The following is a 16,617-nucleotide window of genomic DNA, read 5'->3' as shown; positions in this document are numbered from 1 at the left end:
GGCTAGGGAGGAGGGTGTAGTGTACCTTTAGAGGGCCATCTGATTACAAGGGCCCCTACCATGGAGCTTCTGGGTTCTGGGGGGAGGGGAGGGGGGCGTGTTAACAGCCTTACAGAAGGCCCTCTGACTAGGGAGCGGTAGCATGGTGGGATGGAGGCGGTTAACCTGCCCGCTGAGTGGCCCCCAGACCAGTGTAGCAGTGTAAGAGTTTGACCAGTGTAATCACTCCCAGGGCTGTAGTGGAGGCTAAACGCAAGTAAACACGGTTTACCCACCTCTGAAATTTCAGAATTAGAGTTTACCCACTTCTCAATTGATCTAAATGCACATCATAGTAGTTTATGCACAAAATGTGATCACAGAATTCTTATTTTACCACTACACCCCTGATCACTCCGTTCTGTACGGGGATATGGTACACAGGTGGATTCTGGCATGGTTCAGCTGGACACGGTACACATGTAGTGTGATCACTAACCGTGCCCCAACATGGCTCTCACTGTACGTTCACACCAGGAGAGACCAAAGCGAACACGTCGCTAAGGTCGTTGAAGAAGCTTCGTTGTTGAATTTGCTTTATTCACTTTGTTCGCTCGTTGGAATGTTTGATTTAGCCTGTTACCGTGGGGCGTTGGTAAATCTATATATTAGAATTGGTTTTCTGACTTTTAACTTCTCTTTTTCACTCTGGCCCGCCCAATTCGCTTCGCTGCCAGTGAATTTACTTTGTTCGGCCAATTCGCCGAGAACTTGCGAACGTTTTGCCCAGGGGCCCACACAACCCATAATCCGTCCCTGCTACTGAAGAGAGTATGTGATTTCAGACGCAGTCGGTGTGTTTGATACTCCATACACTTTATTGATATATTAATGCCTGTTAATCTGTTACCAGATCAAGATTACTTTGTCACACTACATGATATTTGTGGAAGTGTCAGTGAATTTCACATGATGGCTGATTGTTTATTATTCATTTATGTTTATGATGATAAATGTTTAATATCTGTAACAGTTCAACAGAAGGATTGTTCATATTTGTGTCTAATTTTCATAATTTGTCTTTGTTTCAGACGACACTCACCCTCATACATTCACACAAACACAACTGCTCACAGACGTGACCTGTTTTCTGAATCCAGCGGATCATTAATAGTTTTGTGGATTGAACTCTTGGAGCTCTTACTCTCTAACCGAGTCAAGGACGATCTCAGCAGTCCAGAGGCTTCAGACACTGACAGTGTTTCATTATAAACTGATGAACATGAACAAACCTCATCTCCCCATTAGTCCAACTCTTCTGACTCATTTCAGAGAATAAAGTGTGGACAGTGAAACTCATGTTTGATCATCAGGTGATTCTGTTCCTCTCAGAATAGAGCAGCTCCATCAGCAGATGTTCATCGTCCTCACAGGAGCTTCATGTTACTGGAATCCACTGCTGCTCTTCTTTCTGGAGATACACTGGGGTTACACACTATAAGGCCCGGTTTCACAGACAGGGCTTTGCTTAAACAGGAACAGGCCTTATTTCAGTTAGAGCATTTAAGTACTTTTATATTAACTAAAAAAAAAAAAAAAACTTGTGTACATCTTGAGACAAAACAACAGCACTGGAACATTTTAAGATATGTCAGTCAGTACAAGTTACTTTCAGTTAAAACAGCTCAAAAATGCATTTTAGTCTAGGACTAGCTTAAGCCTTGTCTGTGAAACTGGGAGTAAAAGTTTAATGTTTCTGTCATGTAAATTACATTTTTAGTATTTTTGGAATAAAATGCCTCCTCCTCGGTTCTGCCAAGGCTAATTTCTCCTAATATTTTAAACACACAAATAAATTATATTTTTATACTTTTTTCCAGACAGCTTATTTGTAAATGCTGCATAAATATTCTGATATTTACTTTGACTTTCCTTTATTTCCTTCACTATCAGATGTGTCACATTTCATCTCGAGCATCTTCACTGTTGTCTTCTTGTAATTGTTTGGTGTGATGGAAATATTATATACTACTTTAATATTCTTAAGTCTCTTTCATTAAGGGCAAAATTATTAAATCTCTGCATAAAAAAATCATTAAAAAAGTTCAAATGGGACCTTGTTGTTACTAAAAGGGGGGGAAAAATCTGTCTTGAAAATCTGTGTATGACACATAATTACTCACGATCACAATAATTACTCAAGATCAGGTTATAAATGGAGGTGAAACATGGCAGGTCTAGAGTTTGTTAACAGCGGGGTTTGTCGCCCTCTGCTGGTTCGCTCTTGAAGAGCCTCTTGAGGAAGCAGAGCTGCAGGTATCCAGCGGTGATGATGACGAGACTCTGAACAGCAGTCCAGATGTTCACATAAGTGGAGTTGGACTGAAGCAGGTAGAAATCAGCTCCTCGTCTCATTCGCTCGTAGTTGTAGTGACGCCACATGTGGAAGACAAACTTCTGCAGTCTGATGCTGCTCTGCTGTGTGCAGGTCAAGTTCATTCAGTTGGGTGGTGGGAAAAAATATATTTGAAATACAAGAAATCTCTTTTTTTCTGTCAAAAAGAACAAAATATAGGCAATGATGTTGTACTAATTAAGAGCAAATCACGTTACAGTAAGGATGTGTTTGTTGTTTATTACCTCAATGAAGGACAATGAACTGTTCATCTGTTTCATATCATCTTCTTTCTTTTCTTCTCTTCTTCCTTTTGTTTCTCTGTGTTCTCTTGTTCCTCGTAATACACACCAAAGTTCAGGAAAACCTGCATGATCCCAAAGCGACTGTGGAAATTACTGAAGCACATCTGATGAAAACCTGCTGAGATACAGAAGATTATTGATTGATTGATTTTTTGTTTATTTGTTACTTTTGCAGTTTAAAACTTTTATTATAGTACTTTGATGTTAATTAATTAAGTATAAAATTTATATTAATAATTAGCTAATATTAATAATATTAATGATTTATATTAATAATTATAATTATAATTTAACACACCTTTGGAACAACATGGATTTTTAAATCCTGTAATTCACTGCATGATCCTCATGAAATCCACTTTAAGTTCTAAAAACAGGATTTTTCTCTTCATAATGTGGGCAGCAGATGTACTAAAACACGCATCAAGGTGTTGTACTGATGAGTGTCACTAGGGGTCACTAATGCTTTAGTAATGCAAGTGCAACTGTTCAAGTGAATAAAGGCAGGAACTGTGAACTAGTGGTGAGGAAAGCAGACTGCGGGGATGGCTCACATCGCAGCGTCTGGGTCCAAAGTTGCCCTGACATACCAAACCGATGGACCCGACGGACCGACGAGCTCCAACGGCGATTCAACATGTCGAATCGACTGGAAAAAATGTTTAGCTGATGGTGCAGAACACAATAAGAAAACTTAGTCGGCCGACGAACAAAAACTGCCCGACTGTCGGCTTGGTGTGTTCCTGCCTTAAAACAAAGGAAATGATGTGTGAAAATATGCAGCTGTGTCAGTGGTCTGATAAATTAAACATGGTACCAGGAGAAATAGATAAAACGTTCACAAAATGAGAGAGCCATCAAAGAGCCAGTGCTTCAATTTTATGACCCAGAAAAAACAGTCAAAGTGACAACTGATGCATCCAAAGATGGACTTGGAGCGATATTATTCCAAAAATACTGAGCTGAGTGGTTTCCCATAGAGTACACATCATGCACAATGACAGCAGCAGAGAGAAATTACACACAGATACAAAGAGACATTAGGCGTAGTTTCCTGTGAGAAGATTCATGAATGGCAGGGAATGTGATTGTAGAGACTGACCACAAACCTCTGATTGCGATTTCAATGAAGGCCCTGGGTGATGCACCACCACACATCCAGAGTCTTCTGTTGCGCTTACAGAAGTCCCATCTGACGTTTGAGTTTACTCCAGGTAAACTACAGGTAGTGGCCAATGCTCTTAGCAGAGCCAGCCTGCGTCACACCGGTAAAAGCAGCACGGAAAATCATGTTCAAATTCATGTAGAAGTGACAGCATATTACATGAAGTCATTTGTAAACTCAACTCACCTGGAGATGAGAAGCTATCAAGCCCATATCAGCATTTAGGAGATGAGTTTCTTTGAAGGAGCTCTTCTAAAAGGAAGTAGGATTACGGTCACTTTAGTTGGTGACAATGAACCTAAATTCAGTGGGTTGACATTCAAAGAGTTTTCAAAGCAATATGGATTCGGGCACATAACATCAAGTCCATATTACCCAGAGTCACATTATGGGTTAGACGAAAAGGCAGTGCAGATTGTGAAAAGTCTGCTGAAGAAAGCAGCTGAAGCTGGGGAGGATCTTCATCTTGAGATCCTGAACTACAGGTTAAAACCTTTAGAAGGTGGGAAATCTCCAGCAGAACTTCTGATGGGTAGGAAGCTGAGGACAAAGCTGCCCTCAGCTGAACATTTGCTACAAAGCAAAGACCAATTTGAATCAAGGAAATGCAGCTCTAATGTTACAACAGAAAAGCAAAAGCTTTACACCCACTGGAATGTAAAGATTTGGTGCAAGTAAGATGTGATGGTAAATGGGGACCAAAAGCAAAGGTTCTGAAAGAGATCATGCCCAGATCTTATGAAGTACTCACAAGTATGGTAATACTCTTCGCAGAAACAGGAAGGATTTGTTGAAAATTCCAAAAACGGAATTCAGTGAGGATGTTGAGATCAGGTGTAATTTGGCTCCAAAAGAACATGCAATGAGAGCAGGGGTGGATCTAGAAAATTATTTATAGGGTGGCAAAGGGGTGGCATGAGGTCTATGATGGGTGGCAACACCAAAGCAAGCCCCATACATAGTTTTTGGAGATTTGTGGCCTGACATACACAATTGTGTTCACAAACATTGCATTAGCAAAATAAATAACAACTGAATCACTTAAAATGTGTTAGCAATTGGGAAAAGCTAAAAAAACATTTAGATTCTTACCTAACTAGTTTCTGTGATCGGGATCTTCTTGTTGATTTCATGTTACTGTTTCGTCGGATGGCAAAAAGACCTTTATCCATGATGAAAGTTGAGCAGGCGGTCGGTTGGTGAATCAGCTCCCAAAAAATTCCGAAAATTATATAAATATGTAAATATATAAATATGTATAGTACTTTTATTTTCCATGTCTCTTTAATACCGCGTGGTTTATATGCATGTTGATGCTGATTGGGCTGAGATTTCTGACACACCCACCAAACAAGAGAAACGTATCTCAAACCTGTTGCACTCCGTTTCCAGAAAACATGTCGTTCAACCCGGAAACTGTAGGAAAACGTTGCGCACCGGTTTGAGCTTGAACATGCCCCTGGTGATGGGAACATTCAAATTTTGACGTTTTCAATTGGCAGATGTGTCTCTAGCCAGCCAATTTCTGACCAATGAAAACAGGCAATCCAGTCCTCTGAAATTAGCATACGCTGTGTAGCGCGCTTTAAATAGCCACCCATGTTTTTGTAATTTTCTTGAATTGTTATATGCGCCACATAACCATACACATTCAGAGATTGCATTAATTAAATTACCTTTAGAGCTGTAACATGTTGCAAAATAAATAACCATTTATGCTAAATTTCCATCACTGATAAAAATGTTTTTTATGCCTCCAAAGTTGATGTCCAAGGGTCAAGTTTGTGAAACTTTGTGGGAAACTGCCACATCTTGCCACATCCAAAATGTGGGAAAGTTCAATGAACCTGAAACTTGTAGAGGAGGGGTGATTCAGGGGTGCTTATTTACCAGAGAAACGAGTGCTGAAAAGGGGCGGGGCTACATAAGGTCTATAGGAGCGCGTTTTCTACTCAATGAAATACCTTCCAACCATTCGTTGCCTGAATACAGCCAATCAGAGGGAGAAAATCCAGCCATGTGAAATTACCATGAACTTCAAATACATACAGTGCAAATCTCTGTTTATGCTGAACACTGACATTCCTGATCCAGTGAAATATGTTCTTAAAGAAGGCTCAAGAAATGTATGAAATCCAGAACAAGAGACTTGAGCAAAAACCAAAAAAAAAATATGGACGTAGTGTCCATGACGTCACCCATAGAGTTCTGAACAGCAGTTTTGACGCGTAAATGAGCTTCACGAGAAACTGGGGGAGGTTGCCGCTTGGCAAAACAAAGTTCAAGGGGTTTTCGTGTTCTAGTTTTTTAGCGCCGGTCTGGCCACACCCACCCGCAGAGCGCTTTATTCATATGCTAATGACCTGAAATAAGATGGTAACCGCCCCCTATCGATACAATAAAATTAGCAGCAAAAATTAGTTTGGCTTTATTGACCTTTCATCACGATGGCTCGTCACGCACCCCAGGAAGATCTCCTGATGACTGTAGACAGCTAGGAAGAGTTCAGTTCTTCATCAGAAGATGATGAAGACATTGATGATGAAGGCCTGCACTTTGAGGAGGGCTTTGATCCAGCGCAGGACACATTTTCTGATGAGTAAGACATTTATTCTTCATTTAGTCATTAGAGTCGCTTACACATATCGCTTTCAGTCCCATATGGCCAGAAAGAAATCTACCAGTTTGAAATATTGTGAAATGTGTTGTCATTACATTTAAATGTCTTACGAAACGAGCATTTTTATTCTCTATAATATGGCGGAGGAAATGTTTAGACTATAATCTAATGGTCTAGTTTGGGTTTGCTGTAAAATGTTGCCTCATCAACAGAGCTTAAAGGCATAGTTTCAGACAAAAATGAAAATTAGTCCATGATTTAGTCACCCTCAAACCATCAGAGATACATTTAAAAATATCCTTAGTCCTCCAAGATGTATTATGATTGTGAATGTTACCCCATAAAAAAAAAAAAAAAAAAATATATATATATATATATATATATATATTTATATATATATATATATATATATATATATATGATTAGATTATTTATTTATTTATTTATTTATTTATTTTTGTTTTTTTTAATGATGGATGCATTTTTTTCTGTCTTAAGAATTTGGGGTACCATTCACAACTAATAGCCTATAAACCTTGGAGGACTAAGGATATTTTTAAATGTATCTCTGATTGTGTTCATCTGAAATGATGGTCATTTACACCTAGGATGGTTTGAGGGTGAGTAAATCATGGACTAATTTGCATTTTTGGCTGAACTATCCCTTTAACTGTGTTCTCCATTGTCTGCTTGGGTGTAAATGTTTTGAACTTGCATGACATAAGGTTGTTGATGCCCCATCAACACATATAAAGCATGTGACCATATCCATTAATTGCCAATCATGCATGCACTGGTATGCCACCTTGGACAATCTAAGCTGAGAAATGTTTACTAACATTTACCTTTTCTTTTCTTAGGGATGTGATTCCTTCACGTGCACCTCATACAGGAGCGGCACACAAGCATCATTCAGTTTTTAATGCAGTTCAGAATCTTAATGAGTAAGTGTGTTTTTATCCCTCATGTTACAGATGACAGTTTCATTTTGTTTACATACTGTGAAATAATACACACAAAGTATATGTTTGTAATGAGTGGGCAATATATCAGTTTTAGTAATTGATAATGTTGTGATCCTGTTGTCAGCATGCTCACTTTTGTCTTCTCCCCCCACAGATGTGAGAATGACAGCGAACAGATACCTGTTGCAAAGAGAGACAGGAGTCTGTCATGGAAAGCAGAAACTGATGTCGACATGAATCCAAAGACTCTGAGATTCCTGCCTGCACGGAAACCTGGGCCGCAGTTGAGTCTCGCGGACTCTCGCTCCCCTATGAGTCTTTTCAAACTGTTTTTCTCAGAGAGCGCCGTGTCAAATCTGTGCCACAACACAAACGCTCAGGCTGCCAGGGCACTTGCAAAGGGTCGCAAATACAGTTGGACAGACGTCAGCGTTGACGAGATGTACCGCTACATTGGACTCGTTTTCTACATGGCCACGGTGAAGATGAGCTCCATCGCCGACTACTGGCGGCAGGACAGTCTTTTCTCTTTGCCTCTTCCTGCCGCAGTTATGTCAAGGGACAGATACCGCACCATTTCATGGAATTTGCACATGAGTCACCCAGATGCAGACAAGGAAAATGACAAAAAGAGGGGCATAGCTGAACATGACCAGCTTTTCAGGATCAAACCTCTCATGGACACCATCCATCTTGCGTGCAAAACCTTCTATCATCCTAGAAGAAATTTAGCTGTCAAGGAAAGACTGGTGGCATGCAAAGCAAATTTTGGAATGACACGGTTCACGAAACCAAAGCCACCAAAGCTGGGCTTCAAGTTTTATGTCCTTTCTGACACATCAAATGAATATACTGTGGACTTCTCTGTGTACACGGGCAAGAAGAGCTTTCCTACAGGCCATGGGATTTCATATGATGCTGTGATGTCTCTTCTGGACAAGAAAGCTTTGGGCTCTGGGTACCATGTTTACATGGACGATTTCTTTACAAGTCCGAAGCTCTTAACAGACCTGCTTGCTCTGAAGTTTGGTGCTTGTGGGACTTACAGAGACTACAGGAGGGGCTTCCCACAGAGCGCATCTAATTCACAGACCAAAAAGTCCACCAGGGGATCCATCAGGTGGATTCGGGATGGGCCTCTTGTGTGTGTGAAGTGGATGGACAAAAAAGAGGTGTCTGTTTGTTCCACCATCCATGCTGCCTATACAGGAGACCGTGTGCAAAGAAAAGTGAAAGCACAAGATACATGGAGGACAAAGACTTTTCCGTGTCCCGCAGCTGTGACTGCGTACAACCACCACATGGCAGGTGCTGACCTGTCCGATCAGCTGTTGGAGTATTTCACTGCACAGCACAAAACCATGAAGTGGTACAGAAAAGTCTTTCTACACTTCTTGGACATTGCTGCCACCAACGCTTTCATATTACACAAGGAGCTACACGGCAACATGACGCGCAAGGAGTTTATGGAGCAGCTTGTTGCAGATCTCTGTGGTGTGTCTCAGAAAGAAGCACCGAAACGGACCAGTATTGATCACGTGCCGGTTCCAGGAGCTGAGCTGACCTCGGATGTCAGAAAAATCGCCACTGCCGGTCGCCGCATGTGTGCGCATTGCAAAGCAGTGTTTGGAAAGAAACAACCGACACCTTGGAAATGCCAGGCATGTGACGTTCACTTGTGTCTTCAGTTGAACAGGAACTGTTTCCAGGAATGGCACACAAGCGTGTGAGTGAATTCAAATTGTGCCTTTAATCACACACCCCTTTTTTATTTGATTTTATTGAGTATATTGTGCACTATGTTTGTAAATAAAAAAAAAATAAAATAAAAAAAATTCATTCATTTTTAATTTTTACATTAATAGACCCATTCGGGAATGAACCAATAGGGAACGGGGTGTTAAAAGCACCATATTTATGACCACTGGCACTGTCCTGCATATTGCCTTTCTAAAACAAGAACATCTATGTAGCATATTATTGCACTACAATCTGGGCTGAATACAGTGTAGTGAGATGTTTTCCTTACAGTATAAATAGCTGAAATAAGCTCAAATATAGAGAATGTCCAACTTTTCAGGATCCAGATGAACACCTCAGGTTGTATGATGGGAGATTTTAGACCTCCATGTGCTATTCTGAGAAATTCACAACAGGGAACATCTACATGTATTCTCTTGCTTTTGCCAGCATAATACACTAAACATCTTCCCGTCGTTCTCTGTTGCTCATTTACTGAATGATTGGTTGTTCTAGTTCATCCAGGGTTTCTCAGGAAAACAGGAACAGAGCACTGAATTGAAAAAATGAATTATTGGATCATTAAAACCTCTTGTCCCTTAAAATCTCACTAACCAGCCAAACAAAGTTGGAAACCCCGATACTGTTTTTACTGTGTTTTTGAATAAAATAACTATCATTGTTCAGTAAGTTTCAAGAGCAAAGTTATATCTATTTAAATTCAGCAAAATGAGAAGTTTTCTCAGTTTTGGTTCAGGGTAAAGAGAAATGGAGTATGTTTGGTATTACGTGTGAGCCTGTGAGGCACAAAATATCCTCCCTAATATAGTGGACCATAAGGAAAAAGACACACATAATGAAAATGTATTTAAGTTAAAACATTAACACTTGCCTGATCAGACTTACACTACATATTTAGTTTTTTATTATTATTATTATTATTATTATTATTATTATTATTATTAATGATATTCTACCAGAAATGTACATTTTCACTTACAAAAAATCTTGGGGAAAAAAATATCTTATTCTTAAATCTGAACATTGCGTCATATAGAGGACATGTTAAACTATGAGAAACACATATCATGCCATCTCAGCATGTTTTTTATGATTGAATAAAATACATTTTTATACGCATTTCACCCCTAAAATGTCAGGCCCCGTCACAGACAAATTTGTAAATGTTAGAATGGTTTCCTAATGAATTTCTTTGATACAAATAGCATTTTCTTTTTGGTCACATGTCCCTGATTGTATCTAACATGGTTTTGTAATCCCTATAAGAAATAGAAGCAACTATTCGGTCAACTGTAGTACACAAAATCACAGAATACCCGTCAGGCACTTATATATTTTTAAAAGAACTGCCTTTACATAGGAGTCTACACAGTTAAAGAGATTAATTCATCAATATTTCCTCAAATACTACATTTTTATATCATAATTTCCTCTGTGACAGGACTGACATAATGGATTTCATTGACAACTGATATAGTCCAAACATAATTTTAATTAAACTAATTTCATTTTATTTCAATATAAAAACAAATTTCATTTAACAATTAATTTAAAAGTTCATTAAAATTGAATTTATCAATCACATGGCCAGATACAATAACAATAAACGACTAGAATGGCACAAACACAGACAGGAGTGAAAACACAATTGTAATGGTACGACTAAAGGCCTCTTGTAGCTCTTTGACTTTGTCCTGGAGCTTCTCTTTCTTAGATCGCTTTCGCCCCTCTCTCTTTTACCTGCAACACACACCACACATACTGTCCCACAACCATTTAAGTCATTTAAAGGTTACACTACTCTATTCAGTTACTGTGTCGTTCTATGAAAATAACTTCATAATATAAAGTACATTTTACTATGATACAGCAAATGTAATCCATAGACATTTAACTGAATAGCACAATGTAAAGTGACTGTGGTGCCACATCATATTACGGCTCAGTAATAACAGGGTAATACTACGGTAATATCTACATTATTACTTAGAAAATTACATGGACATAACAAAATTGCATATAATTTCCTAGGTATTAATGTAGATATGGTATCACTGTTATTACTAAGCTGCAATACAAAGTGAAATTTCATTAATATTATTAATATTAATATACAAAGTGCAACCTTGTAGTGCCACACATACCTAGGTAAAAGATGTCAACCTTCAACTTTACAGTGTAATGTCTATTTATTCAAATTATATTTTGCTATGGCATGCATTAAATACATTATATGCAATAAAGGTAAAAAAAAAAGAACAATGTCATGCATTTATCAGGCCGTGTCACAGTAATGTGACGGGACTGATGTGACGGTCGGCCATTTTGAACTGCCATTACTCAGGCTGCTAGCATAAAAACTGTTAACATGCAAGCAAGGAATTTCAGGAACCTTTTTAGACATGTTTTGAATTTTAAAAATGTCATTATTTTCTGGGATATTTTACTGTGACGGGGCCTGACCCTTTAGCTCTTCAACCTCAAAAAAAACAAACAAACAAACAAACAAACAAACAAACAAACAAAAAAACATACAAAAACAAGCTTAAAATAATACAATTCAATGATAGAACTCACCCTTGATCAGTGTCAGCTTCACCTCAGTCAAATGATGTCACTTCCTCTGAGTCATACCCTTAAAGGCCTATTGCAAACATTTAGAGTTTTATGTGAACATGACAGGACTGACCGAAAACATGGGGACAGTTGTAAAATAGTATTTATTTGTAGAATTTATGTATAATTTCATGTTTTAATCAATTGATGTGAATGATAACAGCTTAAACTTGTTATTGATGGAGTTTTTTTTTTCTAAATTAAAAAAAAAATATCACAAAACTAAAGCTGTAGCGCCAATTTGGCTGAGGACAATGACAAAAACAGATTTGTAATTTTCAAAAGTGTTTTTAATAAAGAAAAAAAATATATATATCTGAGAACCTAAAGAATGACAAAACCATTGCAAATCAGGTGGACCTAGGGACCACCACAGTGGAGCAGGCGGAGCTGGTGACCAGGGCGGAGCAGGAGACCTCCATGGTCATAACAGAGTAGGCAAATTCATTTACAGAACAACTCACAGAAATCAACCATCAGTCAGTTTTAGACATTTTTTGGATGAAATACTTTTTAGTCACTGTAACACTTCAAGGACAGATAATGTACGTTTCTGGTAGAAAGTCCCATTTTATTATATGGAGAGATGATCTGCTGAGTGAAGATGAGGGCCAGACAGGAGAGTCACAAACAGACTCGGATCCTCCGGATGATGTTCGTGTGCTTCAAGCTGCCCAAAACAACAGCTGAATGAAAGCCTCCTCACGCCCCTCACTAATGCTGATTTCATTAAAGTCTCTTTCAGACTGTTTTCTGAACACACAGCGGACGCGTTCAGGCTTTTATCAACTTTTCCATTAAAACTATCCATCAAATTTACACACAGCTTTTCCCCGTGGCGGATGCTCGACTTGGATTTGGTCTGATGGAGACAAAAGAAACATTTCCTCTTCACGTATTTTATTCTCCAGTGAAAGTTCAGAACCTCTGCTCGGTGCTCATTTTGTTTTTACTGCGACAAACTATTTTACCGCTCCAGTTTTACCCCAAATGTAAGAGAAGAAAACACAATCGTGAGGGGCTCGTGGAGGCGCACAGACACCGAGCAGGGCGGGTTGAGTCTATAAGGTTCTCATGTGTTATTTAAGATCGCAGCGGCGCTCGAGCGCTGATCATTGCTGAAACCAGACAGCGTTTGAAAGACTGTAGATCCGATCCGAGAGAGAGATGGCAGAAACCGCTCCAGCCCCGGCTGCTGCCGCCCCGGCCAAAGCGCCCAAGAAGAAGTCAGCTGCGAAAGCCAAGAAAGCAGGTCCAGGCGTCGGTGAGCTCATCGTCAAAGCTGTGTCCGCATCCAAGGAGAGGAGTGGCGTGTCCCTCGCCGCCCTGAAGAAAGCTATCGCCGCCAGCGGCTACGACGTGGAGAAGAACAACTCCCGCGTCAAGATCGCCATCAAGAGCCTGGTGACTAAAGGCACTCTGGTGCAGGTCAAAGGGACCGGCGCTTCGGGCTCATTCAAGCTCAACAAGCAGAAAGCCGAGATCAAGAAGAAGCCGGCCAAGAAGGCGGCTCCTAAAGCGAAGAAGCCCGCGGCCAAGAAACCCGCTGCTGCCAAGAAGCCCAAGAGCGCAGCGGCAAAGAAGCCCGCCGCCAAGAAATCGCCCAAGAAGGCCAAGAAACCCGCCGCCACAGCCGCTAAGAAGGCGACGAAGAGCCCCAAGAAGGCAAAGAAGCCAGCAGCCGCTAAGAAAGCAGCCAAGAGCCCCAAAAAGGCCAAGGCAGCTAAACCTAAGGCGGCAAAGCCTAAAGCCGCCAAGCCTAAAAAGGCAGCGCCCAAAAAGAAATAAAGTCTTTACTGTTTCTCCTCAACGGCTCTTTTAAGAGCCACCCACCAACTCTGAATAAAGAGCAAAACTCGTGTATATTATAGCGTTTAAAGTAAAAAGCCAAGATATAATGATCTTTTAGACTACATTCAGAACAGACCAGCCTTCCAGTTCTGAAAATAAACTCGAACCATTTTTATAATATATTGATACAGTCCAAATAGGATATTGTAGAACAAAGTACAGACAGAATTTACACACAACATATATATTTACATACACAAAATATTTACAGCACTGTAAAATTGCGATAATATATATTTAAATGGTTTATTTAAAATAAATAAATATATATGGTTTCATGGTCAAATATGTGTGCATAATTGTTCCGGCAGAAAGGGGGTTGGGCTTTGGAGGGAAGTTCAGTGATTGGTTTAAATCTTTACAGACTCTAAACCAATGAGCGACTGGCACTCTAGTTTAAAAACAGTATGTGGAGACAAGAAATCTCATTCTGTTCTTTCTATCTGCGAGAGTTACAGTAACTGCATTAAAAATGAGCGGCAGAGGCAAAACCGGAGGTAAAGCAAGAGCCAAGGCTAAGACTCGCTCATCCAGGGCAGGACTGCAGTTCCCCGTCGGCCGTGTTCACAGGCTTCTCCGTAAAGGCAACTACGCCGAGCGCGTCGGTGCTGGTGCTCCTGTTTATCTGGCGGCTGTGCTCGAGTATCTTACCGCTGAGATCCTGGAGTTGGCTGGAAATGCCGCTCGGGACAACAAGAAGACCCGCATCATCCCCCGTCATCTGCAGCTGGCGGTGCGCAACGACGAAGAGTTGAACAAACTTCTGGGCGGAGTGACCATCGCTCAGGGCGGTGTGCTGCCCAACATCCAGGCTGTGCTGCTGCCCAAGAAGACCGAGAAACCCGCCAAATCTAAGTAAAGCTATTGGAGATTGTTTTACTGACCCAAAGGCTCTTTTAAGAGCCACCCATTTTATCAGATGAAGAGCACCTTTCTTTGTTAATAATTAAAATAATCATGTACTCTTTCGGTTGAAAAGAGAAAAAATAAGGCCCATCAATCCAGTAAAATGTACGAGGTGTGCATTCTTATTATAAACACATTAAGATTCCCTGATGTGTCTAGAGATCGTTCTTTAAGAGGCGTGGAGGATCGCCAACTAACTCATCTCCCCTATAAAATAGTTATTTGTTTTGATGAATTGACTATTTTGATAATTACCTTAAATAAAAACCAATATACATATCGGTGTTAGGGTAACAGAAATGGGTCACTGTTACTCTGGGTGCTGCTTTATATATTATAGACTTTATACTGCTTTTATACAAACAATAATGTGTTTTTGTTCCAATTCTAAATCTGCACAACCACTGGGGATTAAGTGTTTCAGAATAAATAAATATAATGTGAGTATAAAGCTCATGGAGGTGTCATCTGAGTCAACCGATCAAAGCACATTGAGCGGGAAATCCTCTGCTTGTTTGAAAAAGAGGAAACGCGCAGTCATTGGCTAACAGTCATGCACAGACGTCACATATTAGCCAATCACAAGGCCTGCATCCTCGCGACACTATCAGCACGTGGTGGTAAATGCTTTAAAAGCAGGCGTGTAACACAGAGCAGTATTTCCAGAGTAAGGAGAACAGAGAGAAGGAAAGTTGAGCAATGGCGAGAACCAAGCAGACTGCTCGTAAATCCACCGGTGGCAAAGCCCCGAGGAAGCAGCTCGCTACCAAAGCCGCCCGCAAGAGCGCTCCGGCCACCGGCGGCGTCAAGAAGCCCCATCGTTACAGGCCCGGGACCGTGGCTCTCCGAGAGATCCGGCGTTATCAGAAGTCCACCGAGCTGCTGATCCGCAAACTGCCCTTCCAGCGGCTGGTCCGAGAAATCGCTCAGGACTTCAAGACGGATCTGCGCTTCCAGAGCTCCGCTGTCATGGCCCTGCAGGAGGCAAGTGAGGCTTATTTGGTCGGTCTGTTTGAGGACACCAACCTGTGCGCCATCCACGCCAAGAGGGTCACCATCATGCCCAAAGACATCCAGCTGGCCCGCCGTATCCGCGGAGAGCGCGCCTAAACCCGCATCAGCCACATCAAACCCCAAAGGCTCTTTTAAGAGCCACCAAAATTACACTGAACGAGATTATTTCCAGTTGGTTTACTGTCAGTCGAAAGTTGTTTTAACACTAGTTGATACACCTCAAAAACTACAGTTGCTATTTAATAATAGTTTTTGCGTAAATTCTTTTTAATGTCTTTGAGAAATATACAGTGTACGATGTATTTAAAAGAATAAATTTTGTACAAATTGTAACTAATAGTGTAAACACACATCCTTTAAAATTGTTCACAATTGTAACATTTCTTGAAACCTTTGCTTATTTTCTCACATCATTAAACAAAAAAACAAACAAAAAAAACATCTTTATTAATAAAACCATCCAGAGCATTTAGTTACACAATGTTTATTGGTATACAGTAAACCAAATTTGGAATTATGTAAAAGTGTGTTAACTAGGTTGAATATATTGTACACCATATGCACTCAAGTTTACTGTATATTCAGCACTTGCATACTGTAAAAATACTGTAATTCAAATACAAATGCCCAAAACATAAAAAAAAAAAAATAAATAAATAAAAATTAAACGTATTTTACAGTACACTCAAAGTTGTGCAACTACAAAACTGTGTTGGGTTCAGCCAGAGAACTTTGTTCTGTGCAGATCCAGCCTTGACAACACCATCCTCTTCCTCGTCTCTATCCTCTTCTCTTCCTCTGAGATTGTTTCCATCCATTTCTCGTATCATCATTCAATGCTCCTGTTCACTCTGAGCTGCTTTATATTTCCCACAGCTGGTTTGATCACATCATTTTTGAGCTGTTGTTTGTAAACAATGACGACTGTGTTGTAGTTTTGTTTAATTTTGTCACTTGTGTTTCCTGTTGTCCAACACAAGTGCATCACAGTGTGTTTCAGTGACTGAGAATGTGTTTAAAGTTTTGAAGAAAAAAAAAAA

At 40.1% G+C, this 16,617-nt stretch overlaps 4 protein-coding genes and 1 pseudogene across 4 annotated transcripts; 4 read left to right on the top strand and 1 right to left on the bottom strand.

The window, feature by feature from the left end:
- Positions 1 to 2,217: 2,217 nt before the first annotated feature.
- Positions 2,218 to 3,318, bottom strand: LOC137014838 (transmembrane emp24 domain-containing protein 6-like; annotated as a pseudogene).
- Positions 3,319 to 4,072: 754 nt separating this feature from the next.
- On the top strand, positions 4,073 to 9,159 carry LOC137014837 (piggyBac transposable element-derived protein 4-like). Its single transcript, XM_067379346.1, has 2 exons — positions 4,073 to 4,518; positions 7,584 to 9,159. Exons 1-2 carry the CDS (start codon positions 4,073 to 4,075, stop codon positions 9,157 to 9,159), a joined length of 2,022 nt encoding a protein of 673 aa, XP_067235447.1.
- A 3,788-nt stretch (positions 9,160 to 12,947) lies between these two features.
- Positions 12,948 to 13,594, top strand: LOC137014528 (histone H1-like). The gene has a single exon (XM_067378902.1). The coding sequence runs from the start codon at positions 12,974 to 12,976 to the stop codon at positions 13,592 to 13,594; it is 621 nt and encodes a 206-aa protein (XP_067235003.1). The 5' UTR covers positions 12,948 to 12,973.
- A 526-nt stretch (positions 13,595 to 14,120) lies between these two features.
- On the top strand, positions 14,121 to 14,528 carry LOC137014548 (histone H2A). Its single transcript, XM_067378921.1, has one exon. It carries the CDS (start codon positions 14,130 to 14,132, stop codon positions 14,514 to 14,516), a length of 387 nt encoding a protein of 128 aa, XP_067235022.1. The 5' UTR covers positions 14,121 to 14,129; the 3' UTR covers positions 14,517 to 14,528.
- A 716-nt stretch (positions 14,529 to 15,244) lies between these two features.
- LOC137014535 (histone H3) lies at positions 15,245 to 15,802 on the top strand. The gene has a single exon (XM_067378907.1). It carries the CDS (start codon positions 15,263 to 15,265, stop codon positions 15,671 to 15,673), a length of 411 nt encoding a protein of 136 aa, XP_067235008.1. The 5' UTR covers positions 15,245 to 15,262; the 3' UTR covers positions 15,674 to 15,802.
- The last annotated feature ends 815 nt before the right edge of the window (positions 15,803 to 16,617 follow it).

The sequence above is a fragment of the Chanodichthys erythropterus genome, chromosome 24 (genome assembly GCF_024489055.1).
Source record: "Chanodichthys erythropterus isolate Z2021 chromosome 24, ASM2448905v1, whole genome shotgun sequence".
NCBI lineage: Eukaryota > Metazoa > Chordata > Actinopteri > Cypriniformes > Xenocyprididae > Chanodichthys > Chanodichthys erythropterus.
This window is presented reverse-complemented; position numbering and strand designations above follow the sequence as displayed.

What these genes read in the sequence shown, in the direction of transcription:
- LOC137014535 (XM_067378907.1), top strand. Translation starts at nt 15,263, where the DNA reads ATGGCGAGAACCAAGCAGACTGCTCGTAAATCCACCGGTGGCAAAGCC.
- LOC137014528 (XM_067378902.1), top strand. Translation starts at nt 12,974, where the DNA reads ATGGCAGAAACCGCTCCAGCCCCGGCTGCTGCCGCCCCGGCCAAAGCG.
- LOC137014837 (XM_067379346.1), top strand. Translation starts at nt 4,073, where the DNA reads ATGAGTTTCTTTGAAGGAGCTCTTCTAAAAGGAAGTAGGATTACGGTC. An exon ending in AATGTAAAGATTTGGTGCAA is followed by an intron (nt 4,519 to 7,583) that starts GTAAGATGTGAT and finishes CTCCCCCCACAG; the next exon opens with ATGTGAGAATGACAGCGAAC.
- LOC137014548 (XM_067378921.1), top strand. Translation starts at nt 14,130, where the DNA reads ATGAGCGGCAGAGGCAAAACCGGAGGTAAAGCAAGAGCCAAGGCTAAG.